The sequence below is a fragment of the Lonchura striata genome, chromosome 4 (assembly GCF_050655825.1).
Source record: "Lonchura striata isolate lonStrDom1 chromosome 4, ASM5065582v1, whole genome shotgun sequence".
Lineage (NCBI taxonomy): Eukaryota > Metazoa > Chordata > Aves > Passeriformes > Estrildidae > Lonchura > Lonchura striata.
In genome coordinates this window covers 37,513,263-37,539,984 of record NC_140706.1, presented here as the reverse complement: position 1 = coordinate 37,539,984, position 26,722 = coordinate 37,513,263, and the positions used below count along the sequence as shown (strand labels likewise).

At 35.3% G+C, this 26,722-nt stretch overlaps 1 protein-coding gene across 49 annotated transcripts in view; it reads right to left on the bottom strand.

Annotated features, from left to right (window-relative positions):
* The window catches only part of NEK1 (NIMA related kinase 1), a 42,446-nt gene that overhangs the window by 14,812 nt on the left and 912 nt on the right, over positions 1-26,722 (bottom strand). For 6 of the 49 annotated variants that reach the window (XM_021553992.4, XM_085577944.1, XM_085577942.1 and 3 more), the window contains 18 exons: positions 24,471-24,619; positions 24,294-24,390; positions 22,255-22,352; positions 20,669-20,752; positions 20,186-20,253; positions 19,977-20,063; positions 18,870-18,924; positions 17,311-17,511; positions 15,024-15,084; positions 13,224-13,381; positions 10,907-10,966; positions 10,719-10,766; positions 10,555-10,626; positions 7,371-7,552; positions 7,157-7,288; positions 3,732-3,834; positions 762-845; positions 154-237 (listed from right to left, as the gene is read on the bottom strand). In XM_021553992.4, the coding sequence (XP_021409667.3) occupies positions 154-237; positions 762-845; positions 3,732-3,834; positions 7,157-7,288; positions 7,371-7,552; positions 10,555-10,626; positions 10,719-10,766; positions 10,907-10,966; positions 13,224-13,381; positions 15,024-15,084; positions 17,311-17,511; positions 18,870-18,924; positions 19,977-20,063; positions 20,186-20,253; positions 20,669-20,752; positions 22,255-22,352; positions 24,294-24,390; positions 24,471-24,587 (1,791 nt within the window). In that variant the 5' untranslated portion in view covers positions 24,588-24,619. Of the gene's footprint in view, positions 1-153; positions 238-761; positions 846-3,731; positions 3,835-7,156; positions 7,289-7,370; positions 7,553-10,554; positions 10,627-10,718; positions 10,767-10,906; positions 10,967-13,223; positions 13,382-15,023; positions 15,085-17,310; positions 17,512-18,869; positions 18,925-19,976; positions 20,064-20,185; positions 20,254-20,668; positions 20,753-22,254; positions 22,353-23,055; positions 23,110-24,293; positions 24,394-24,470; positions 24,620-26,248; positions 26,391-26,677; positions 26,719-26,722 lie in introns of those variants that run through there. The other 43 variants (XM_085577952.1, XM_085577955.1, XM_085577950.1 and 40 more) reach the window with 30 other exon arrangements.

Genomic DNA, 26,722 nt, shown 5'->3' with positions numbered 1-26,722 from the left:
TGATGCTCTAGAATTCCAGTTTTTTTCATAATATATACTGTCTGAAATATATGTCTATATAAAACTGCCTAAAACAGAAGTCTTCCACCAGGGGTAAAAGAATACACCCCACACTCAACTTCCATTAAGTATTTAAGATTATTTTTAACCAACCTTATCTCCACGAAGTTTTGCTTTTATCTGTTGACGTTCATTAAAGTTTTGTAGCCGGATCTGTCTCAATCTTGCCAAATATTCCTAATGCAACGAAATGAAAAAAATTTTGGCTCTATGGAAACTCTCTCTAGGATGGCTAACTTAAAATATATCAAATTCCATAAAGAAAATGGGTGAACCATCCCCCAACATTATTGTTATCGCTTCACTAGCATATACCAATCTCCAGAAAAATTCTCATGTAATTAAAATAAAGAAAATTTGAGTTAATAGGTATTAATTATAACTACATTTTACATTACTGAAAGCTAGAAAAGGTTGCATTTATCACAGGATTAGGATATAGTGATAACTAGGTGTAGCAAATTCAAGAACCTCTCTGACACAGACTGATGTAAGCAACTACTATTTTGATTATTTTAAAAACCAAAGCAATGAAACACAGCCAAACTTTAGTACATTAACAGTAAATTATTTCCTAGAAATTAAGAAAGTCCTTCAATTTTGTTACACAGACAGAACCATGCAAGGAAACTGGGTGCAGTCAAGGTCAAAATAGTGCTATTTTTGTGATAAGCAAAGTGGCAAACATGCAGCAAGCATACCTCTTCCTCCTTGTTTCTGGATTTCCTTCCTCTTGCAGAAAAGGACCTGCCTCCATAGGTATCTGCCAGGTTTTGCAGTGTACCCTGTTTGCCATTTAATGGTATCAAATTGAAGGTGGTTGGGGCAGTAAAATTATCTGCTTTATCCAATAACTCTTCACTTATAAGAAACCCAATCCATCAAAGATCTGCAGATGTTCTGAATTTAACCAAAAAGCCTTTTTCACTTACATGAAACATATGACAGCAGTAACTAAAAATTCTGAGTAGCCAAAGAGAGAGAGACAAGAGCTCTAAGAATATAGTTGCCTTCTCCCTTCAATTCTAATTATCTCATGCTATAGAAAGTTTAGGTCAGAAAACCTAAATTTTGATGGGTGTAAGTTTTGTACATCTGGATTATATAAAAATGGTGACACAGGGTTGGGATTTCTGCCATTGCTAAGTTAAGCCTAAAATAGAAAGTGGAATCTTTTTATGTTCTTAGATTAAGCTTTTTTAACAATGATGACTCAAAAATCTAAAAAGCACTTAAATATACTCATTACACCTAACAAGCTGTGCTAAATGTCTAATATACATGCAGTGTACAGGCTGGTTCATGTGATGTACTCTGACTTGTCAACAGAAAGATTTTGACCTTAAGAAAGTTCTGTGTAGAACAGTACAAGAATCATTTAACTTCATATTTTCTGCTTGAATTAAAATAAAGAATACTTGAATTTTTTACTAATGATACACCACAATTATTTTCTGAACACTTTAAAAACTCCTCAATTTGTTAGTGCAACATACCATAAAGACAGCAAGCATACATACATGTCATAGACCTTCTGCCTTATAAAATGCCTGGGCTTTGGCTTTCTCAGGCTTGTGGTTAAATAATCTCTCAGATTGAGAAAAATAAATAGCTCAAGGAAATGGCACATTACCGCACTTCAGTGGTTTAGTGACCACGGGATCAGAGAACAAATTAAAGTAATTTTGTGGAAGAGTAGTTTCTATACATTCCTAAGGGCTCCATGGATGCTGGTTTCAGCTTGAGCATTAAGCCATACAAAATGTAAAAGAATATTTTCCATATTAATCTTTTCAGAAAATATTTGGTTCTATTTTTAATACATGTTATTGGTTCTATTCTTAATACATGGTCCTGAGCTTTACAAAAGCTTACTGGCACTACTGAAGGAATTTCATTGTTCTTTGTTCTAGCATTGAAGTTATTTTAGCTGTTTCCATCACTGATGGTGATTTATATCACTGCTCTTAAGAAAGAAACTGGAAGCAAGATTTTTGAGAACTGATTTTCTTTTCTTGTAGGTTCTTAATTTTACTCATCTGCTTACATTAAGTTTCCAAAGATCAGGACTCATGTTTTGCAATGCCACAAAGCTACAATAGGAAGTAGCAAATTAGGTCAGCAGCTGTCTTAAAAAACAGATCTCTGAAAGTACCATCAACTCAACTACTGAGTCAAATTTAGATTGTCAGTTGAAAATTAAAATTGACAGCAATTACATTTTATAGAAACTGGGTAAACTAGTGCCAGTCATCAGACAAAAGGCTGACTATTAGCTTTTGATTTCTCCTTTCAGATCAACATTGTCCAAACAACAGTCCCATCTTTATATAAGAACAACTGCCAGCTAGTCAAATTATTTTCCTCCACAAATAGAAGGAAGCTGTTGATAACCTATACTTTCAATGACAAATCCAGAAATGGACCTGGTACTCTGGCTTCAAGTTATAACATCTGGAAGTTACTTATTTAACTGTTCTGCAACCTCCCTGTTTTATTATGGGACCCATCAAAGACTGAAACATTTAACCTCACTGAACACGTTAGAAATAACTGAAAAAATTAACATAAATAATTGGGTATCTTAACTGATCTCAAATTCATACCAATGCCAACAAAGTCAAGAACAAAATGGATGCAGTACTGATACTGCTAACTACTAAGAAGACATGGTACTACCAACAACTTGTCCAAGAAGAGGTAGTGACAAGAATTGATCATTTTTTTTCAAAATTATTTACTGGTCTTGGAAGGTTTTAAAAAACAGAACCATTGTTTTAGAGAGGAAGACTCATATTTTACAACGTACATACTAATCTAAGGATACTTCATCAAAGCAGTGAATCAAGCCACCTAAAAATTGCTTACAGTAGGTGAAATAATCCCTGACATTAAGAGGTGGCTTTAAATCAATCTGATTATCAGGTATAACTCAGGAGATGCTGCTATAAATCTGCAGTTGGTCTCATCTCACTGCTACTCCACCACAGTCAGTACAATTTCAGCAGCTGACAAAGATATTGTCACTCAATTGCATATGAATAGTGTGGAGAAGCACTCAAAAGGTAAAACCCTCCATGTTATCAAAACACATATATGTTTTAAACAAACTTTCTAAAGGAATACTGAATTTAGAACCGTAAGCATAAAGAACATTTGATGACACTATCTTCTACTTAAATTTCTAAAGAGTAAAGGTTTTATAAGAGTCAACATTGACAGATATGGATGACTTTATAATACCTTTTTAATAAGCAGAATGTTTCCCTAGCATGAACCACTATGTCTGACCATTATCTGTATCAGTTTAATCAAACTTCATTTTCAGTTCAAGCTACTGTATAACATGAAGTTTAACTTTAACCAATACTCCAAAGTATAAACAGAAAAAAAATGCAAATGAATCTTCTAAAATTCACAATAGCAAGTTAGACACATGCAAACAAAGATAATTTCTTTTGTTAATAAGCATGAAGTAACAAGAAATGTACATTATTATGTTACGTTTTATTAAAATTAGCAACAAAATGCAGAAAACTTATTTCCCATTCTCTCTGTTTTTTTCAACGCTTAAGGAAAATATTTAGTCAACATTTCACTTATGATGCTACTTCAAAGACTCACAAAGCATGCTGAAACAGTAATACAGACAGGAAGACCAGATTTCATACCATGTGTCCCTGAGCTCGAGCTTTGTTTTCCATGGCTTCTCTCTTCCGTTGCCAGAATTCTTCAACTTGCTTTGCTCTATCTGCAGCTATCCATCCTTTTTGCCTGAGTAATTTCAACACAGCAAGATGAACATCTCTGAAATATGACACTGTAAACACCACCACCCCCACTGTCCTACCCCCACACTTATTCTAACTAGAACACACAGGGGAAAAAAGTAACTTTATATGAGCAAGACATATTTAAAATTGTCTTTTATCAGCCAAAATACAAGTCAGACTTCCACAAAATGGAGGAAAATAGACTTAGTAAAAGTGAGAAGAACTATTAAAAAAATAAATCCAAAACAGTGTACTGTTGTCCTTCCAGATCCTTGACATTGAAAGAAAAATGAATGTCAAAACACAATCTTGGTATGATTGTTTCTGGAAGTGTCTCAGCTTGTTTCAATACTGTTATAATTTGTAAAAAAGAAGATTCCTTCAAGATTTCCCTTCAGAGACAAGCAAGAACTCATCACATGAGCCAATCAGTAAGGTCAATACTGTGACAGCCTTTCAAGACTGCCCTATATTTGCACTAAGAGCTTCTAACACTTAAGGAATTACTACAGTGCTATTATTCTCAAGAGTGTTCTGGCAATTATTTTAGGGAATCTTGGGGGATTTTTTTTGTTTGTTTTCAAAGGGTCCGTGAAGGAATTTTCCTACCCTAGAATTAGCCATAAGCAGATGATTGTTTTTTGACAAGTTTCACCCCAGGTCAGGGACCTGCCTGAGAAGACAAGAAGGCTACATTTAGTTTACCATAACTGAGCATCCTGCAACTCTGCAAGTACATTTATAACATCATAGAGGAACCAGAGTCTAACAAATTCCTTAGAAGTAGACCCAGATAAGTTTCATACTAAAATAAGACTAAAACACCGAGAAATGGTTTAAGATATTCTACAAATGGTAGGATGATGAGGCCTTTCCAAGGTTCCCTGAGCCTCCTTTAATTGAGGACCACTAGGAGTTTGCCAACAGTCAGGAAGAAATTGGAATATGCTGATAGCAATAATTCATTAGACAGTTAAAGAAATAATAATTTTGTAATACAGGAAGCTCTAGTAATTAATAATTAATTAGCACACTGATTAAAATACTTGCATTTTATTATTTTGCCCCTTCATCCCCCAGTCAAAAAGGAAATTAATTATTTTCCACATGCTACAATTTGTTAAAAGGAAGACAGAGATAAAACCACTTTGATACAATAAAACAAACATTGCTCTGAAAAAGCAAGACAATCCACACAGGTGTTACTGGTAAAGAAACAAACACTTGCCAATGTTTGTGTACACATACCTGATTCACTAAAAGATTTTTACTCTACCTTTTAACTACATATAAACTCAATTGGTGGATACTGAAATCTGTGCAAAGCCCTGTCATGCAGCTGAAGTTTGTCACCTATCATATCATGAACATTACAGTGTTGGAGAAGAGGTCTTTGCAAAAAAAACCAAACCAAAATAGTTCTATTTGTCTCAAACCAAATTGACAGGAACATCTTATCTCAAAATTTTATTAATATTTCATGAAAACGTTTTTTCTTACTCAAAAGGTGAGTGACTCATTTTCCTACAACATTTCAGCAAGATTTCTTCTGGGCTGCACTTCCACCTGAGACAATTTTTCAAGATTGTTGACACTGAATATACTTAGCTTTACAATAGTGGTGGTACAATGAAAAATACTTCAACTTGAAGATTTCTCAGCTTCTTCAATATATGCCCTAAATTGACTATCTTTAACAAAGTTCTTATTATTTAAATTCTTTCTTTGAGTGAAACATCATGAACACTTGCCTTCAGCTGGAAGAATTAAATTCAGGATGGAAATACAGCTAGGCTGGTTATGGTAATAAAATTGCTTCTAGGTAACATACAAATTCTTAACACATTTAAGATGCTAAGAAACAGCACCTCAATTTACAGGTAACAGTAATCCAGTTTATAAACAGAAAAAACCCCAATCTCTACCTATTTTGAAACTTCTGGACAGTGTTTCATTGAGCGCATCTGAATTCATGTATTTGAGAAATTGGTTTCTCTTTCCAGTCTCTGTGTTATTTATAATTTGCAGCACTCTGCTATCATTTCTCTCAATTTTAAAATATTTAAAACACTTTATCCATATATAGACAAATATAAACTACCATTTTCAAATATATGAGTCAAACTGTTTCCTAATCTAGGCAAGAGTTGGGGATTGTGCATTTTGTACAAAGCTCTGAGACTAAATAGAGGAGGAAATACATTTAACTACAGCTGGCAAAAGATATCTCCCAGTACTGGAAGGAAAAAAATTTAATTATCTCACAACAGTCCAACCTACTATAACAAATGTAAAACATACCTCAGAGCTTTCAGAATTGTAATATCATTTTTAAGCATGATGCTATTGCTGCAAATTTTAAAATAGCAAAAAATCTATAATTGCAAATACATATTCTATTAGAATATAAAATTGAATTAATTTAGTTTGTAAGAATGAACTGTTTCTTTGGCCACTTCCTTTTTCTCACATTAACTCCATTTATTTCTTCCTCCATTGAACAGATGATTGGCTCTGCAAAAACTTAAATAATGAAGGAGAAAATTTGTGCCTCTAGGAAAGTTAGTCAGTAATGTTCACAGTACTAAACTTCCAGGAAAATAGTATTTTCCCATTTACTAGTCACAACTGCAAACACAGTTCTTTGGGCAATATTATGAGATCTAAAGGAGAGCAAATAAGTTTTGAAGAAGCTATTTGAAAGAGAAAAAACATTAAAAAGAAAATCAGGACTTGCCTACAGTCCTTTAATATTTAAAAATACCTATTTAGAGTAATTAGACTTAGATCTTCTAATTCACTATTTGAATACTGAATTAGAGGTTGGACACCATTACAACATCTGGCATTCCTATCTCAATGAAGAAAGCTCCTAGAAGTTTTCCACCAATCAATAAACAGGAGCCAACAATTCTGGGATCATTCTAGATACTCTGCAGTACTACAAACACTTAGGTGCAGAGAAGACAGGAAGAATAAGATGGTGGGAGAAAGAAGAGTCTTTTCAGGTAACATAAAAAGTGGAACAATGAACGAAGCAAAGGAGGCTTATGTTGTTATATGCAACCACATTAAGCCAACAATTTTGTCTGAAATCTACTTTAGGTACATTTGCTGAGTAAACTATTTTTTCCATTTTTGTAAAAGCCAAGATCTCCACTGGCTCTAAAAAAATTGTGGTCTGTGAGCATCTAATACACGACAGACAGCACAATACCAATGAATAGAAGTGATTTTGAGACATGCTCAACTACTAAATGAAACCAGACACAGAACAAGAATCTAACATGGAGGGACAGATTCACAGATTATCATAGTCCGACCTGTTTGCATTGGCTTGTTTAGACACTTCCTTCAATCTTTTCACTTTTTTCCTAACTGCACCAACATCGGGTAACTGGTGATGACCTGCAGGTCCCTTAGGAACTCCTGGACGTGTTCCAGGTGGAATTCCTCTGTAGATAAATACGTACATTAACTTTCATTACTTTCATCTAAAGCAGAACACATGTAGCTTCTAATGGACGGTAGCCATACCTTTCAACAACTCCTCGGTCTTGTAGTTTCACCCTCAATCTGGCTCCCCTCTCTTCAGCTACTCTGAAGACATTTTCCTTTTGCTGTTGCATCTGGTCAAAAATAGCATGATAGTGTTCATAGCGTCCTCTGGAAGACACAGGAATAGGACCAACACCACCTCCACCGACATAATATGGTGCCTGGAAACCAAAAGGGGTAGGGTGGAAATCACAAATACTGCTTTTAATAGGCTCTTTCAATTTCTACCTCTTCAGTGGAGTAATAATACTAACATATTCTACAATGATTCTAAATTTGTCCTAGTTTTATCCCTGGCATGCCCCTATTTTAATGAATTACAAGATAGAGATTTTTTTTTTTTATTAGTCCAGAATAAAACACCATTTTAGCTTCCTTTAAAAATAGTCCAGTTATCCATGAGCCATCTCTCACACATTTTGGAAGTCACTGAAAATTATTCAATTGAAGTGTAAACAGAGATAGATAATATTACATGGCCAAAATTGAAGTTTTAGCAAAAAAAGTATACAATTCCAACTGAAGTAGTAACAAGTGACTTATAGCCAAACACGTTTTTTTCATTAATCTGGAAACAGTCAAGAATAGTTTTAAGTTTGCTGAATGGCACTAAATGCAGATTTATCTGAGAACCCTCATTGCCACCCAATCCATCACTTGATTTCCATCACTAGACTTGAGATGCTTCTCTACGAAAGTTCAGATCAGGGGAACACCTACCACAAGGCACTGCTTTGTGCAAATTATACCTGTCATTCTCAAAGCATTCGAATTCCTGCAGAATTTTCAAGTGAAAATAATGAAGAAAATAATGTTTTAAGCAGCTGTGTACAGTAATAGCCAAGGATGGATGCAGAAAATATGAGACTGGCAAAACAAGGTTAAGGTTGTCAGCACATGCATAAAAATGTTTCCTTCATGTCTGGGGGAGCAGTCAAATAGCCCATGGTAGTAAATCTATGGAATTTGTTTCAATCTAGTAATTCAGTAGAATTTGTTTCAATCTACCTTCCAGAGTGGTCTGAAGTATTTAATATAAATTCAAACAAGTGAGTACAGATGTGACAGGTTTAAGACTGCCTGTTTAGAAGTTCTTGAAGAGACTGTATTTGACAACAGAATTTATCTCACATTCTGAGTTTCAGTTTTTCAGTGCCATCAATGGCTCCCCATAATCCAGATGAGAGTACTAAATCAAGGATTTATCTAAGCATTCAAACAAATATGCGGTAGATTGTTGGTCTGAATAAAAATAACTATACAAGACTATGATTTCTACAAACAGAAGGAAAAGTCTAAGAGTCTAAGACACTATTCAAGGTTTCACATATTATTATTATTAGAGTCCAGTCTCCAAAATCTAAAGAAATACTAGAGAATGATCACCATTCTTCAGGCAAATTAAATGAAGCAAGCGCTCATCAACAGTCCGGAGAACAGTTACAGTTCATCCTAGAACCACAAACTCAAAGCCAAACACTTGCCATGTCTTCCTCTACTTTTCCTCAGAAACAGGTGCAAGCAGCCAAACAGCCAAACAGAAAAGGACAGAATCATGCAATGCATGACTCTGTTGTGCCTTTATAAGAGGCTGTATATGGCTTGTGTTATTGGAAAGCTTGAACAATGCTATTCAACTGCACTGTCAGAGAGTTCCTGGATATACTGCTTTCATGCTGGAGAAAGGAGAAAGATAATTAAGTAAGAATATAATAGCATATGGAAACCTGAAATGATGGTAAGCTAGCAGCCTGCAGTATGATTTGTACTCAACTAGCCAATTTGAAGAAGATATCTCAATGATTTTTCCACCTACCATGATGTTTTTTTACACCAGTGACACTTAGTGAAAACAGACACACTCACTGGCCACAGTTTCCCTAGATAACTGAGAATAAAGATAACAATGCAGCTGGACCTACAATAGAACAGTTTCTATGTTCACAGTAAAACTGAGTTAATCAGAAACACTGTGTTCAGGAACACATGCAGCTCTCATCCAAATGTGAGGATGCATGTTTATCATGTTGTATGGGAGCTTGTATTGGTGCCTGCCAGTTTGATCTTGAAGGAGAGGAGGACAACATAGGAAGAAATTCAATTTTTAAAAAAAAATAAATTAGCACTTTGTAGTTTTTAGTCTGGTATGCTTAAGTTTGTATTTATATTTAAGCTTTACTTATATGAAATGTGGCACCTATCCAAAGATGTTATCTATTTTGAAAGGAAATATTTAATAAGCAGCTGCTGAAACGTGGTTGATGTTTGTGTGTTCCTCATTTTTGTACAAGGAATAGCAATAAAACCTCTAACCATTTTGACTTTATTGCTCAGTCAAAGCTTGATTACAAAAACCCTACTGAACATGTTTATGCCCAGTATTTTCATAAGACTCACTACCACCACAATAAATCCCTGTGTTTCAATCCACTTTCTATTGTCAGATAGACTCACCATAAATTCCTGCACTGGCTCTGTCTGATGAAAGTACCTAGACCCTTATAATCAACTAACTTGAGACTACTTTCCGGGACAGTTATGCTTCCATGAAACTATGCCATGCACAAATAGAGAAAAGGCAACATTCATGGGAATCAGATTAAATAACATACAAAGTGAACGGCTAAACAACACACTGCATTAAAAAAAGAATTAGATTTACTCATAATTTTTTACCCCCCTCCTGAACATCTTATAGATATACAGAAACACTTACATTGCTAAATAACAAGGAATGTTTAGAAACAAGTGTTTAATACTGGGAAAGAGGTCCATTACTATAATATGAAAACCTGGGAACAAAAAAATTCAAGAACAAATTTGAATGTCAAAGAAGCTGCTCATGCATACACTCAGCACAGGAAAAGTAGCAAAAGCAAGTGTGGAAATAAAGTGGTGCATGAAAACCATTACTAGCAGAAAGAGAAGAGATTACTAGCAGAAGAAAAGAGAAATTAAAAAACATTAAAAATGAAAATTGCACATAATCTCCAAAAGGCCAGGGAGAAGCTGTTACAGTCTATCTCAACTTATCCACAGATTAATAATGGACAGCCTCAAGAGCTGACCTCCAAGAGCAAATCCTTCTGAAAAGAGAAGACCATTTCATACAATCAAAGGTGGGGAGAACAGACTGCACCACATTTCTGCATCTGCTGCCAACCTTAACACCACTTCCACCTGAACCAAGCACATTCCTCCATCCTTGTTCCCTGGCTCTGTTTATTCGTTCCATCTGAAGGAGAAAACAATACAGGAAAACAAAATTCAAGGAACCACTAAGTAAAAATTGAACTTCACTCTTAACACATTTTAAACATATTTTACCCTTTCTTTTTCCAATCTTCTCATTTCATCTGCCTTCGGTAAACTGATCTGCAATGTGTAAGGGTTAAACATGTTACGGAACTGGGAAATCAAACTACTGCATATTCTTACACAACACACCACACCACACGGTATGTCATTAAAATTTCTATGGGGGAATAAAGAAAAATCTGAATACTCTTGTCTACCTGCTCTCTCTGTCGTTTTTCTTTTTCAGGCAATTCTAACCTTTTCTTTTTTGAAGGTTCCTGAAAAATAAGCATATAATTTGGTATTTATTACTAAGTCATTACTCTGTCAACTCTCTATCAAGATGGGTTACGAATCCAATTGCTGGTGTATGTCCATGAATATTAAAAAAAGAAATCATTGCTATATAATGTTTGGGGAAAAAATATAAGGAAGAAAGGTTTGAATGTTGTATGTTGTCATTCTTGCTGTGGATTCAGCTTTTGCTCAGTTTGAAAACAGATGATTTAATGATACTTCAAATGTTTTCCTCCTTTTTTTCTCCTAGAGTAATTTTCATCAATGAAGTTGGAAATGCCTGCATGAAAGGTGATACTTCAAATTAGACAGCATGGCACCAGAATGAGAGAAAAATTCTATCAGAAAACATATTCTTGAAGTCACAACTGAGTGTGCACTAAATGGGTTTAAAATACTTGATTGTTCAGGAGATTTGAAGTGAAAAAGACTGCTAGGATATAGGGGTACTTGTTCATCCTGTACTAAAAGTTTTTCAAAAGCTGAAGGCAGTGATTTTTAAAATCTGTTTTATCTTAATTTTAATTCTTTGGTAGTATCGCTCTTCATTACAACCTTTTCTTTATAGAAATTCTTTGAGAGGGCCTAGATATTAAGAATCTCTTATTTGGAAGGTTATCCTAGGGCTCTTTTGCTTGGTGGTATTTCACTTGGTTCCAACTCTTAACTAAGGTTCTTGTTACCTATGACAACACAGTCACCGCTGTGTAAAGAAGCAGCTATAGTTAACAAAATGTGCTGTTTAATCTTCTCAAAAAAGCCATCATTACTTTTAAAGATTTGTTTCTCTGAACATACTAGAACACACAGAGCTTCACAGTATTTTGTTTTGACAACATGCAGACAAATGGGTAATTTAAAATCAAGTATTGCCGAAGTTGGAAACCTTTAGAGACTTGTAATAATACAGTGTTAATGAAATATTACTAAATAAAGGAGACAATTATTACATGCTCCTCTGAAAAGCCAGCTAACATCTGCAAGCTCAGACTCAGAGAAGAAAATTTATATTAAGTTGTAGCCATTGTTTCTATCCCCCATCTTATCACTAGGTACAATTCACAAAAAGACTGTCTAAACGTAGCATTACTGACTCCTTACATGTGTGAAGAGGATATTTCTTCAGTCTCTCCCCTGCCACATTAAGACTCAAGGCAAGTTGGATAAGTGTTGGCTGTGAAACCCATGACAAAGACCCATAGATGGCCTTCCAATTGAGCCTTAAAACGCATAAACCTCGTGATTTTATAAGGTCACACAAGAAGTCTACAGTCTCCTTTCTTGCTTTTTCAAACTGTGTTTCAAGAGCCAACAAGGCTTGTGTGATCAATGAACTTTTCTCTAAACCTCTGATAACGTTGAACTTCGCAGATAATTTGCACCTCAAGGATCACTTTCTATCCACCTACAACTTTGGCATATGTTCAGAGGTCTTAGTATTATGTTTCCTGAAGTGCCATTGGAGAAGGAAGAAAACAACCCCAAAACAAATCCCTCAACAACAACCATGTTATTTATTCAGAATAAAATCTGAACTAGTTCTCTTGCTGAAGCAGCAGCCTCTTGGTTGCTAGTTGTTTGGCATGTGCATATAGCTCAAAACTAGCTGTAGCAAAACCAACTCCTGACCATGAGTTATAAATAACTCATAATAATAAAGAGAGAGAGAATAAAAATTTTATGTAATAAGAAACACAAAGAAGACAACACAACAGGAAGAAAGATCAGAAGTACTCAATGACAGTATACAGAAAACTTTCTCATTATCTCATGGAATTAAATCTGGGAAATTTCTCTTTCAATTACACAGTTTCTCTGCCTAACAATACTTTGTAAAATGGCTAGAAAAAGTTTGCCTGTTTTGAAAATTTGAAATTATTTTGGAACTAAGAAAAAAGATGCAAAGGTTCCTATCCAGTGTCAATGTTCCTGGTATACCTGACAGGCCTCCAATATTTCTAAGAGTGGTTAACACCAACAAAGCAAATGAAAACACACAAATATAATTCAGCCTTGGAATTAAAACCCAAGCCTAAAGTAGGTGTTTACAAAAATTATATTAAAACCAACTAAACAAACAATCAATAATGAAGCAAGCCAAGCATTTAAACTACTAGCTCTACTTTCTCTGCAGGTGCATGAGGCATGTCCACATACCAAGACATTTTGAAAAGGAAGGCATAGTATTTAAATAAGGCATGAACAAAACAGCTCAATTTAACTAACTTGGTTTCTTACCTGTCTAATTTTAGTCAATGGCTTCTTCTCATTAGGCTTTTTAGATGTACCACAGGACTTCCTGATAGTTAAAGGCACTCCGTATTTTGCAGCAGGTTTGGTAATTTTCTGAGCTGGTGCAACTGAAGTCAGTGTTGGTTCTTGAACTGGTCTTTGAGCTGAAAACAAAACAAAAAAACCCACAATAAAAAAACCCTGGGTTTGAGCTACCCAGACTGGCCAGTGTATGGTATTTCCCTTTCTAAGAATTTTTAAGGTCTTAGAACAGCAAAACTAGAGAAAAATGGGTGAACTGTGTGTTGGGGACTGAAGTAATGTCTAAGGCCCTGCCATATTTGGTTCACTCTTGTGTACATCCACAAGACAATGAGGAAAACTTCAATTTATAACTGGTGGGAACTTGACCTTTGAAAGAGAAACAACGGATTGGTCCATTGGTGGGAATTTAACCTGTGAAAGAGAACAACGTGCAATGGAGTTGCTGTTAGCACGGAGGTGGGATCATGAGCCGCTGTAGCCTCATCTCACACACCGGCCAGATGTCCTAGCTGGAAAAATTGCACTCCTGAGGAGAAGCCTTGAGGTGTGGGTCTGGGGTGGAGGGTTGACAAGGACTGGATGCATACTGTGTGGATCCAGGGGATATCCTGAAGGTGCTCTGCCTGCCTGAATCCCTGCATGAGCGCCATACTCTCCATGTCCTTTGCCTGCCCAGTAGCTTTGCAGGAACCAGGGGTCGTTATGTATTATTTGCTACTGCTAGTAATTAAAAGCAAATTTGCTTTGCAATCACAGTTGGGTTTTGGGTTTGTTTTGCATAGACATCCTCCTGAACCCGTAACAAACTGCTAACATTTCATTCACATAAGCTGATGTATTAGCTTGTCTAAGTTTGATGTTTGATAAGAAATAGAAGAAAACAATTCCTATGCTTTTATATCTTAGTTCTTCAGGCTGGATAACTGACATTTCATTCAGCTGCCTTGCTTAACAGCACAGTGTTCATGCACACAGGGATGAGGTTTCCTAATGGAATGGAGAGACTTGCCTTTCTCCACTAACAACACTGAACTGAAACCTGTAATACTAATGTCATCAATGGCCTTCAGGGATATTGTTTTCCCCATAGAGTTCCTGAATATACACCAATATTGTGAGTTTGATTCTGGGCTAGCAGGGCTCTCTTACCACAGAACAGGAGGTCAGCAACACTATCAAAATATACCAAAGCCCTTGACAAACAATCAAATAATTACAGGGAAGTAAAATAACTGGGAAGGAAATTTAGGGAAAAAGAAGGCAAACTAATGCATTAAAATGAAGACCATCTTGACAGAATTTCTTTGTTACCACTAGCAGAAATTTTACTGAATTAGACTGAACCCAGGCTTTATCTTGGAATCTCTAATGAAACATCTCACATTTTTTTTTAATAAATTGTACTTCTCATTAACCATTTTTCATTCCTAAGGGATAAAAAGTCATACAATCATAGCATATGAATTAGTTCCATTATTTGCAGTCTACACTGTCTCCTTAATTTTGGAAGTGTAGCATACTGCAAGAGGAAAAAGTACACTTAATATATTAGAGGCCCATTGCTTGTATTTGCATTATTTGTACCCAACATATGTCCAGCTCCCTAGGGGAGGGGAGGAAATTGCTTCTTCTCTCTTTTTCTCTTGAAAATTCTACAGTCAGGTATGAGAACACACCGAAAAAAAACCCTAGTAAAAGAACAAAGCTACATACACGATCTTGACGGAGCTGAAAGCAAAAGCAGTATAGACACCAACTTACCTGGTGAAGCATGTGGTCCAAACTTGTGGAAAATTTTGTGACTGAATTCATCTGCAATAAGCTAAAAAAGTTGAAGAGTTAGTCAATAGTACCTATGACCAAAGCTAGGAATAACTCATTTTTAGACAAGTGTGTCATTAGCAGTAAGCATCTAACTAGGAGCATTTACTGTAAATTACATGAAAATGAATGTTCAACTTTATCCATTGAATCTAGTATAACTAACACCAATATGAAGCTGGAGTATTTTCAAACATTTTTGGCATAATTACTCAAGTAATTTAAAAAAGCAATTTAATCTGACTTCTGGATGGCACATATCTCATTGATGAACTAGCGAACAAACTAGAAAAAAGTTAATGTGAGCATCAACACAATCTTTATGCATAATTAATTTTAGATTTTTAGATTTTTGAGTAGCTACCGAAGTTCACCTCAATTTTTCATACAGCTAGTGTTAAAAAATAGTTCTTTAAAAATGTTTGCAGTTTTAAAGTGTTGCTATCCTTTTCAAGATGGGAAGATGACCAAATATGCAGATATCTGGAAAAACAAAATATGGTGTGCTGTCAGGCATATGAAATTAGCATAATAAAATATGGAAAGCAGTCTTACTGGGATGAAAAATTTGAGACTAGACAAAGAATATTCAAATATTAATATGCCATCATCTTAAATATTGTAGGTAGTTCTGAACCAAACACCTCAAAACCTATATAGTAGAAATGAGAAGTATTCAAGAAAGAGCAGCAAGGATAAATGAAAAGTGTCAGTTCACAAATAGCCTTTACAGAATCTTGAACAACTCAGATTCCTTTGATTTGTACCAGTCAGTTACAATCGATGCTGAGGAGTTAAACCTGAAAAAAACCCCAAAACAAGAACAAAAGTGCAGAACTTAGGACTTTGCATGTGATGGCAAAGCAAATTTTTCATCTGTATAATCTGGCATCAAAGATTCTGTAAGTCAGAAGTCACACAGTTTCCTGCTAATGGTATTTCAATTATATTGAAGGTTTTATTTGAGTGGTAAGCTGTAGCAACTGAATTATGATGTTTCCATAACACCTTTACTAACAGAAAAAAAAACTCTTCATTATCTTTCAAAGAGCCCCCTCTCCTTTTTAAAAATTGCTGCTAATTTAGATCTGCTCCTTAATGCAACTTAGCAACTATGAAGCTAAAGAAAGAATTTACATAAAACTGGAAGATTGATTTCCCAATATTTAAAAATGGGATTTCAGCAACAGTTGCAACATGAAGATGCCAACTATGAAATAATTCATAAGCTTAGACTAAGAAAACAGAGGACAACAGCACTAGCCATGGATGATACTGAAAGAAAATAAGCATTACAGCTGTATCACAGAACAACCACCTCCTGCTGAATATGAATGTACCAGACTGATACATTTCATAAAAGCTACTTTCTGTGTGGGGTCTTTTTGGTTGTTTTAAATATTAGAGAACATCTCTAAGTCAAAGACAGCAGTAGTACAGTTGGAAAAATTGCACCTAAGTATTCATACTCCATGTACAATAAATTAGTATCACCATATGGAGATAGAGACAGCTATGACTAATTATAATTTGGCTGACTAACTCCAAATAAAAATGTCATATTCATTCTAGCTGCTGGAAATAAAATCAGATAAAACTATTACTGTTGCAAATGTTAGACCAAACTTATCTGTAAAGATTTCTGAATTTTACCTTTGGGACTTGAATCTGAAGTTGAAAGTCTATTTCAACACAGAAATTCAGAAATTCCAATTATATATGGCCTTTTCAAGACATTTCTTTAGCTGTGAGTTAGAATTATTTATACTGTACTTGCTCCATGTCCTTGCTCTTCTATATTTATTTACCTTATATCAGTACTATTATTCACTTGTTAATCTTGATCTCTTTTGACTACATTCATATTAAAAGGACATTATTAGATATAAAATTATATTAATAGACTTAAAACAGAATAGGAAGCAACTTCAATGCTGAAATAATTGACAGCAGCATTTTATGAAAAGATGCATATCTAAACAAATAATCTCAGTTGTGATTCCTCATTATATAGAAAAACACTCAAAACAATACACTTCAGAAAATGTCACTTGTAGATTTACTTATGGAAACTACCAAACAATAATTTGAGACTTTTCTTTAAAGTTCATGGTAAAACTAGTTTTTCCTCAACTGACCCTGTCTATAAGAGCTCCAGGGGAATACCATTACTCTAGTTTTCCACGTAATATATTAACATTAAAATTAAGAAAAACTAACTCCATACCTCTGGTGTGAGAAATTTTTCAACCCGTTTGGCTATAAAGTTTTTCTCCAATATGGAGTTTACTGATGGTCTATTCCTAGGATTCCTTTTAAACAGCTGTGACAGCAGATTACGTAGGTCATAGGAGTAATGCATAGACACAGGAGGAAAAGGTCCAGAGATTATCTTCAGGACTAAGTTCTTCATGTTACCGGCTTCAAACTATATCACACAAGGAAGAGAACACTTACTCTTATCACCTGTCCACATGCAAGGCTGCACATACAGATGATAAGGAAACCAAACTAACAGTGCACTTTCCCTCAACACACACATTTTCAAGGTCAACACCAGCAGTTCAAAATAATCTGTTGCCAAGTATACTAATTAAAATTCCAATTAAAAATACATCACAATACAGGTATTTCATAATATGGAGATATAACATTGCTAACAAGTAATTACTTCTGTCCAGATCTAGACTGACAATGATATATAACTAGGGAAAAAAATAATTATCTGCTTGATCTCCTCTTCCAAAGGTTTTGAACTACAAAATGCCTTCTGTTTCTTTTAGCAACCCCCCATTTCAAATTACAGAATGTAAAGTATTCACACTCATTCAGGATGAAATCCAAGGGAATCCTCAGACTTCAGTTAAACTCAGATAACAGAGGGAACCATTTCAATTCCTTTGTACAATAAAAAGAAAACAATATGTATCACCCAGCTTACAGAAAACAAATTGTTGACATCAACTTTCAGGAATGAAACCTTGTTAGAAGTGTTGCCACATAAAAGACCAAACAAGAAGAAATTACAGAAGCTGGAAATGAAATTAAATTCTTATCCCTTGCAAATATTTCCTTTCCTTTTTATGTTCTTATAATATTTTTCTTTTAATAAAATAGCTACCAAGAAGCTCCAAAAAAAATCAATATCCACAAAAAAATCCAAAACAGGACAGAAAAACACCCAAACATTTTCTTCCCTTCCTAACTGAAAAATGGATGGCGAAGACATGCTCTTCAAACTATACACGCACATAGACAGAAGAAGAAAAAATTTGAAAAAGGTGACTCTTTCACCTTGGGAATATTTTCTAAGCACTATTTATGTTCTAAACAGAAATAACAATATCTGCAAAAAAGCAGAATCCAAAATAAGATTTTCAATGAAGCTTTCAGTGAATTCAAGCTTTTTTGGAAATAAAACCCAGCCCAACCAAGCAAAAACCCCAAAACCCCAAACAACAAAACCAACAAAAACCCCAAACCAGCCCAAAACACCCACAAATGCCCCCCACTATACCTAGTATCCTTTACTATAACATCTAACAATATTTTCAGCTAATACAATCCATTAAAAACAAAAGTGTCAAGACAGCTGAGAGATTGCCATGGAACCAAACACCAATGAAAAGTCCTGGTTGGCATGGGAAGGGGAGATGAAAATGCTGAAGGTAATTTTCAAACAGCTACCATGAAAGCATTTCATCAACTAAAATACATCTGCATAACATCAGAAATAAATTCTGTTTGAAATCACTATTCTTTTATAGACACAAAGTTTCCACTCACCGCGTGTTTAAGTGTACACATTTCATAGAGAACACAACCAAGGGCCCAGATATCACTAAATCAAAGAGAACACATTACTTTAAAACTTAGTTCCAGGTTAACACTGCCAGTCAACTTGTATCTCTGAAGTCTATCTCTGAAGAGAAAAGGGTGGATTTTTGAGTATGCACAAGCCCCCCTCTATGGACTTCTTTGACCTGGCAAAACCCCAAGGAAACAAAAATACCAAAACAAATTCATCAACCAAAATAAGGCCACCCTGAAAATCAGATGATGCTATTTTAGCTTCTGATTTAGAATCATCTCAGCCACAGAAATCAGACAAAATATGGACACAGGCTTTTTTGTTTAAATATATACATTTGCCTGAGGTCTTTGAATTAAACAAATAAAATCAAAAAACCCTTCACCTAACTCAGCAAATACAATTCTCAAAGCCAATTTATTCTGTTTAGCAGTGACTAAACTTACCCTCATTCATTACAGGATTTGATTAGAACACCATTGGATAATAAACCCCATGCAGAAGAAATAGAAATTTTAATAATTTTTATCTCTTAAGAAATCCATTGAAATGAGTATAAGGCACTCACTGCAATGAATGAAACAGCTTGATCCTGTGGAAGGGTAACTTACTAACATTTAATTATTACCAGTTAATTACACTGGGGACACTGTTACCAGGTACAGGCTGCTGCCAGGGCAGCAAAGGCATAAGCGAGGTATCTGGAGCAAGCTGAGCCACCCGTCTATGCACATCATGTGTTCAGATAATCAAATTACTGTATTTCATCCTTAACAGTGTTTCACATTGGAAGTGCATAAACAAAGGCAGTACAACCACTGTGCAGATAAGCAAAAGTAGAGTCACAATTAAGGACACAACTAGATCTAGAACTTGGAGCATTATGTTTAGTCATCTCTACATGACACTGCTTTGTACCTCAGACCCTAACGTACCAGCTCTGCAGTGAAGCTCAGCACCTACTTGGGTAAGAGACAAACGAACAGATGCTCACTATCATTTGATTAGAACAGCTTTAGGTTCCTAAAAGAGTTTACTTTCTTCTCTTTATCAAGAATGTTTAATAAAATCCTTATTAGTACCTTTTATTGTTGTAAGGCTTGTTCTGACATATTTCAGGTGACAAATAGTACGGTGTTCCTATGCAAGTGCGTGCCAGCTCTGCAGTACTAAGACAGAAACAAGGATGGATGTTAACTGGTTAACTCACATCAAGTGCACAGATTGTGTTTTCCTTCATCAAAGCAATTGAAATTAAGTCACAGGAAAAACAGAATAAAAAATAAATTACCTGTTCAGAACTCTGGCAATTCCAAAATCTCCCAGCTGTATTGTTCCATCTTTGGTTAAAAATATATTCTTGATATGACAAGATATAACAGAAATGTTAAGAAGTCTGTTAATTAAAATATTCATACAATTGCACACTTTTTGTTCTCTACATGTTTTGAGAAGAAGAAAGTTTTCTACCATTCAATACCCCTGAAGTAATTGTTACTTACTGCTATGAAACACCAGACTTATACAACTCCTACTTTATTAATATGAGAAAGCACTACTTCACATTGTCATACAATCTTTTCTGTCCCCGCACATAAATACATAAGTAACACTTGTAGTTTTATCAAATATCTCCATCTGTTTGTATAAATATATAAACCTCCTGCAGTTCTGAATAAGTGTTTTTAGTATTAGAAATGTTTCCATAAACTAGGAAGATCTGAATGCAATCACTTTGAAAGACAATTCAGTTGAAAAATTGCCACCTACATACCTGTGACTTTATGTCCCGATGCAAGATTTTTCTATCATGTATGTGTTTTAGTGCTAAACAGATCTGTACAAACCAATCCAGAATCTATTAATAAAAGAAAATGCAACATTAACTTCATCATTTATCTGAAAACTTCCCCACTTACATGATATTATCAAATTAGACTTTAATTACAACTATGGATTTTACCTTCCTCCCCCCGTTTCATTTAAACCAAAGAATAATTAAAAATGTAATACTACTGTCACTATAACACAAAATTTTTAATGAAAGATGCTTATTACCCAAATTTGATATTAAACTTGAGACCACTATTTTCATTATGAATTATAAACCTAGCAGAGGTATGCCGCACGGATTTGATTGGCTAAAATGCCTGAGATATGGAAATTGCAAAATAAAAGACTGTACTTTTGCTGTAGCAAATACAAGTCTTCTTGCACTCACTTAATTGACCAAGAGTCCTTGGAAGCTTACTGATACTCTCAGAAACTTATCGTATGTACACTAATTTTGTGTGTCTCATCTTAAAAAGAAAAATATTCAAAGTAGACTTTGATGAGAAAAGCAACAAACATCTAACTTAAAGATTATGAATAAGCCAACAATGCCCTTTTTTGGGTAAATTTGCAAAAATCACAATTTAAGAAGTGATTAATAACAAGAACTTTGCCATGTGAATAGTAGTTTTACATTCACTACTTAGAAGTACATACATGACAAAATTATAGTATAATGCAAGGCATAATTTTCATTTTTCCACTTCAAGTCCTTCTTATAAAAGTGAGGTCAAATGAGAAAATAAAGTTTTACAAATTATATCCCAAATGTTTAACATAGTACTAAGACTTTCCAACCCCAGCTAAATTGAGATCCTACTGGATGAAGATACAAAAGCACAAAACCAATTTTTAAACAAAGAAACACATCAGTCCTAACAAAAAACCCACCCTGAATCCTACATCACTTATTTTTATTTAATTTAATCAAATCTGTACTTAAAATCCTCTCATTTATTCCAAACTATGTCACTTCTCTTTCACTAAAAATTACTTTATAACCAGTTTTGTGGCAAAAGAAAATGTACTGCAAGTATATCAGCAGAATATTAAATTTTATTACTGGCAAAATGAACTTTTGAATGATGCCAATTCCGTATTTCCATATATCATATTATTATACTTACAAAATACATTATTTTTTACTTATGACACATGAAAATCAGTATTACAACACAAAAATCCTCTGTCATTACATCTTTAAAAACTTTAAAAATTATTTCAGAGGTTTAAGGATATTCATGTTGTCTTTCAGTATTTTTCATGTCTCAGATTTGGTTTACTTCACAAGAGAACCAACTTTTAAAAGCATCTTACACATAGAGACAAAATCTCAAGTAGCATATCCAGGACTTTGGTTTGGTTTTGCTCTTTAATGATACTACATTGACCAATAGCAACAAGAGGTGACTGTTTGAGAATCTCCTTTTGCATTAAGCAACCACATCTATAACCTGCACCAAAGTAATTTCAAATTAATGAAAAAGTATCCTGCAACAAAACACTGTAACAGCAGTTTCCTGTTACCTGATCTTCAGAGAACAGGATTCCTTTCTGGGCATTTATCTTTTTAAATAGGTCTCCTCCTTCACAGTAATCCATCACTATGTACAGACAACCATTTTCTGTGAAGTAAAAGACAAAGTATTTCAAAAAGACAAAAGCAAGACCCTTATTTACTTAACTTTCTAAATATCTTCACCACAGTCACAAAAAAAGCAACATCTATTTTTTCACATGCAGCGTCAGATATAATTTATTAGTCATTTTTTTCAAACTTCAAGCAAAAATATGTTTATTATTTTGAGCTTCCATTTTGGTAACACTGGACTATTTTGATAGGGAGGGAAAAGAATTACATCTACTGAACCAATGCTCCAACATGGCGTTGAAAACCACTAAGAAATTAAAGGTGTCATTTTATGAACGCAATATAAAACCAATCTTTAAACTTTCAAACATCCTCTAGATCCCCCTACCCTAAAGGGATCTTAAGTTGCCTCTATTTGCCTTTTTCTTTCTTGGACTTTTACCTGGACTTGCTAGAACATGACACCCATCAGCTTTCATACTAGACATGCAGTTTATTTCAGTCTGAAGAACAGTAAGAGAACTTCCAGCAGACAATGAGATGGAAACAATTCATTTCTCATATTTGAATGAAATCTCATGAGACTAAAAAATATCCCATGCACGTTTTCAGTAGGAGGTATGAACAAACATAATACATTTCATTCAAAGTTATGGTTTTCCCAGTTACTGATGAAAAAACAGATTAGGCAGAAGCAAACTGCAAGTTGCCAAAAGCGTAAGAACTACACTACTCACATACTAGGCATGATTTTGAGAAGAGATGAATAACTGCAGAAAATCAGTCACATGCTGCTCAAAAGAAAAAGAACTCCTATTTTATGAAAAAGTTAGTCACAACACTTAAAAACCTTTGAATTAAAATAAATTGAATAATCTAAGTCACTGAAATTTCACTCCCATGGAATGCTTCTGAAATCTGCCTTTCAAAACATCAAATACTTAAAGTTTCTCTATTTAGTTATTTTATTATTATCTTTAATTAGTGTTATTTTAAAAAATGATTCTAGAAGTCTAGATTTCTTGCACATCTATTGCTGAAATAATTTTCTTCTAGGAACTTTATATTCAATGTATTCAAATCAATGTTTTCTGGCAATAAAGATGCAACACAAAGTCCTGTGAATTATGGATTACAGGATCTACCTTGTAAGAAAAAAGCAGTCTTAAAGAATAGCCTTCTACCACAATGAAGAAAGCAGTGTACATTTATAAACCTGTGTGTGTGATTATGTGGCTGATATGATTATATCACAAAAATCTAATTTAATGAAAAGAGAAAGTGAAAGCCCCAGGCAAAAGACATAAGAAAGCAGAAAGGAAGGAAAGCAGAAGAGCAAAAAAATCTCTAAACAGCAGTTCAAATAATATTTAGGAGCTTTTAATAATATTTTAACTTTTATAATAAGCTTTTGGAATCTTTTTTCTGTCCTTCCCTTTCCCAAGACATTCACTGTGAAGACAATGTAGAATTTGATTTCTCCTTCCTTCACTGCCTGATGAAGTAAACAGTCCCATCTATTTTCCCAGCTCTGAAAGCAGCTATATGGTTGCAGTTACTGAAGTCTGAACTCTAAGACAACAGACTTGGGCATAAAACTGCTCTTGCTAGGTTATCAATATCCAAATTTAGACTGCAATTTAACCTACACAAATTTAACCTATACAAGCATTCCAGTTGCTAGGGTATATTCAAGGAGACTTATGCTCTGGAGAAACAAGAGAATATCTTTCATTTAAGCATCAGCCAAAACCAAGGCATGTAAAGTTATAGTCATAAATGTTTATTTGCTGCCCTTTTTCCTGAATTATGATTTTTTTTAAACACAAATAAGAATTCTGAAAAAAATATGGAAAATAACTGAAGTAATAAAGGTATGAAAAATACTGATCAAAGAGAGAAAACTCCCTGACTTTTAGACTAAGTGCAGTAAGAAGTACACAGAGTCACTCATGTTACTTCAAGTTCATCTTACCTTCAAATGACTCCCTATACAGGACAATATTTGGGTGTTTCATGTTTGCCAAAACAGCAACTTCTCTCCTTGATTCTTCTCTCTCCTTATTTGACATCTTCAGAATAAAAATCATGATTTGTGAGAACAGAAATACAAAAAGAATGGATCAGGAATTTATTAATAATAATCACTTACCTTAGAGATGTTTATTTCTTTAATGACATACTGTTGGCCATTCTCTTTAGCTTTGACAAGTATTGCTTTCCCAAAGGATCCTTCTCCAATCTTCCGTACTTTGATATATTTATCCATAGTTCTTGTCTTAAGGCATCCTTACTTGAGTACTGGAAAAGCAAACCAACAAACACAAAAAACCCCCATGAGTATATTTAATTAGGTGTGCTCAGTGATCTAGCCTGATCAGGCATGGTACTTTTTTTTAACTCAAAATGTTGATCCATTTGTCTCTTCAGTTGATTTTCTGTAAATCATATACCCTTAGTCTCAATTCTATTTTGGTACAGTTGACTAATTTTGAGCCAACAGGGGCAGCATAACTAAAACCTGTTACATCTTTCATTTTGACTAAAAAGGATCTGTTTTGTCTTTAAATAAATCAGTGCAATCAGCGCCAAGACTTCTGATGCAGCTGGCACACAAACATCATAGAGCTATAGCACCTGGTTGAAAATGTTTTGTTCAGCTTGACTTGGAAGGAACACAATGGAGGCGAGAGGAATTCCTATGTATTGTTTCTTAAGAAGCACTAAATCCAGCTTCCTTATCACTACAGTGAAGCCAAAAATGGCCTGAATTCAGCAGATCCCTATCATATTTCAAATCATTATTCAATACAGAGAGATGTGGCCTTAAGCCTGACTGAAAGACTCTTTTCACATTGCATATAAAACAAATAATCATAAAATATCACAAATCCCTATTTTTCATGTACTATCTGACCATTTAGACTACCTTTTCAGAATAAAAAAAGAAGTACTCAGGTGAATTTTTATGGTGTTTAGGGTTCTATATTAAGAACTACTTTTTGTAAAAACAGGACACTAGGGAGGTGCAAGCAGAAGCTATGGTAATATACAAACGTGTCAGAATAGCACGATGAAAGGGCAAAACAAAGACCAAAGTGACAAATGTCTGAGCTAATTCACAGTAGACTAAAAGATTGTATTTTTTAAAGTAAAAAGAGCTTCCATACCCTGAGGAAGTCTCCATAAGCTGAAAAAGACAAAAGTGTCCCAAGATATTCTTCACTTAAGCCTCACTTGCTAATTGCATTTCTGCTTTGCTGTATCCAGCTTCCTTCCAACAGGAGATCCTAGTAGCTTAGATCCAAACTTCACATGCATCACAGGTCTCACAATCAGGGTCTCTCCTCAATTTGAGTTGTTTTTTTTGTTTTTTGTACAGAATTACCATGTACTAGACACAGATGCTGCTTAACAGGAACTATACCATGAAAGCAGACTAACATGAACAAGCCTGAGAAGCACAGCAAGACAAAACAAGAGAGATCTAAAGTAACCTGCTCTGCAAAAGAGGAGATGCAAAGCTTAATAAGACTAAGCATAACTACCAGGAAAGTAAAAAGTTAAAATTACAAGCCTGAAGTGTCTGTGTAAGGTTGTTTTTTTCTTATAGTACTTAAAGACAGCTTAATATAAAGCTGCACTTTTAAACTTAAGAAGATCTTGGTACTAACTTCAATATTCTCTTTCAGACAACAGTAAAAGCACAGCAGGCGTGACACAATTTGAACTTTGCATGACTCTACTGAAGTCCTCTTCCTACCCTATTTTATGAAACCAGAGTTGTTCTACAGTTAAAACAGCTACATTAGATGTAGCTTAGGGCTGCTTCTGCATGCTGTCCCGTGCAAATACAAATGGGCAGTAACCAGCCTTTGGGCAAGAAGTTACAGCTCAGTCAAAGCGGGTATATAATCTTCCATTACTTACATAGCTTATTTTTAAATGTGGCAAGGAAAAAATAGGCGTTTAGAGGAAGGAGATCAGCACTGACAGGGCGTCGTCTTTTCAAGCCCAGGGCAGCAAGTCAGTTCATGGGACACACAGGAGAGCTGCACAAGTCACACCCCGAGGCAGCCCGACCGACCGGCGGCGGCCAGGCCAGGGCCGCGCGTGCGGGGAGGGCCAGGGCAGGGCAGGGGCCGAGCTGGGCCGCGCTCCGCAAGCGGGCCCCGCCAGGCCGCCGCCCCCGCACAGCCAGAGCAAGCCCAGCGCCGGGGCGAGAGGCGCGGCCCGGAACCGCCACCCCAGGGCGGCTGGGATGGACCATCCGCGGCCTGCCCGGCTCCCAGAAGGGCGGCCCCGGCCCCACCCCGCCTCCGCGCTCCCTGCGCCCAGCCCGCCCCCACCCCGCCATACCTGCCCGCGCGGCCGCCACTGCCCAACCTGGCCTCGCGCCTGGCA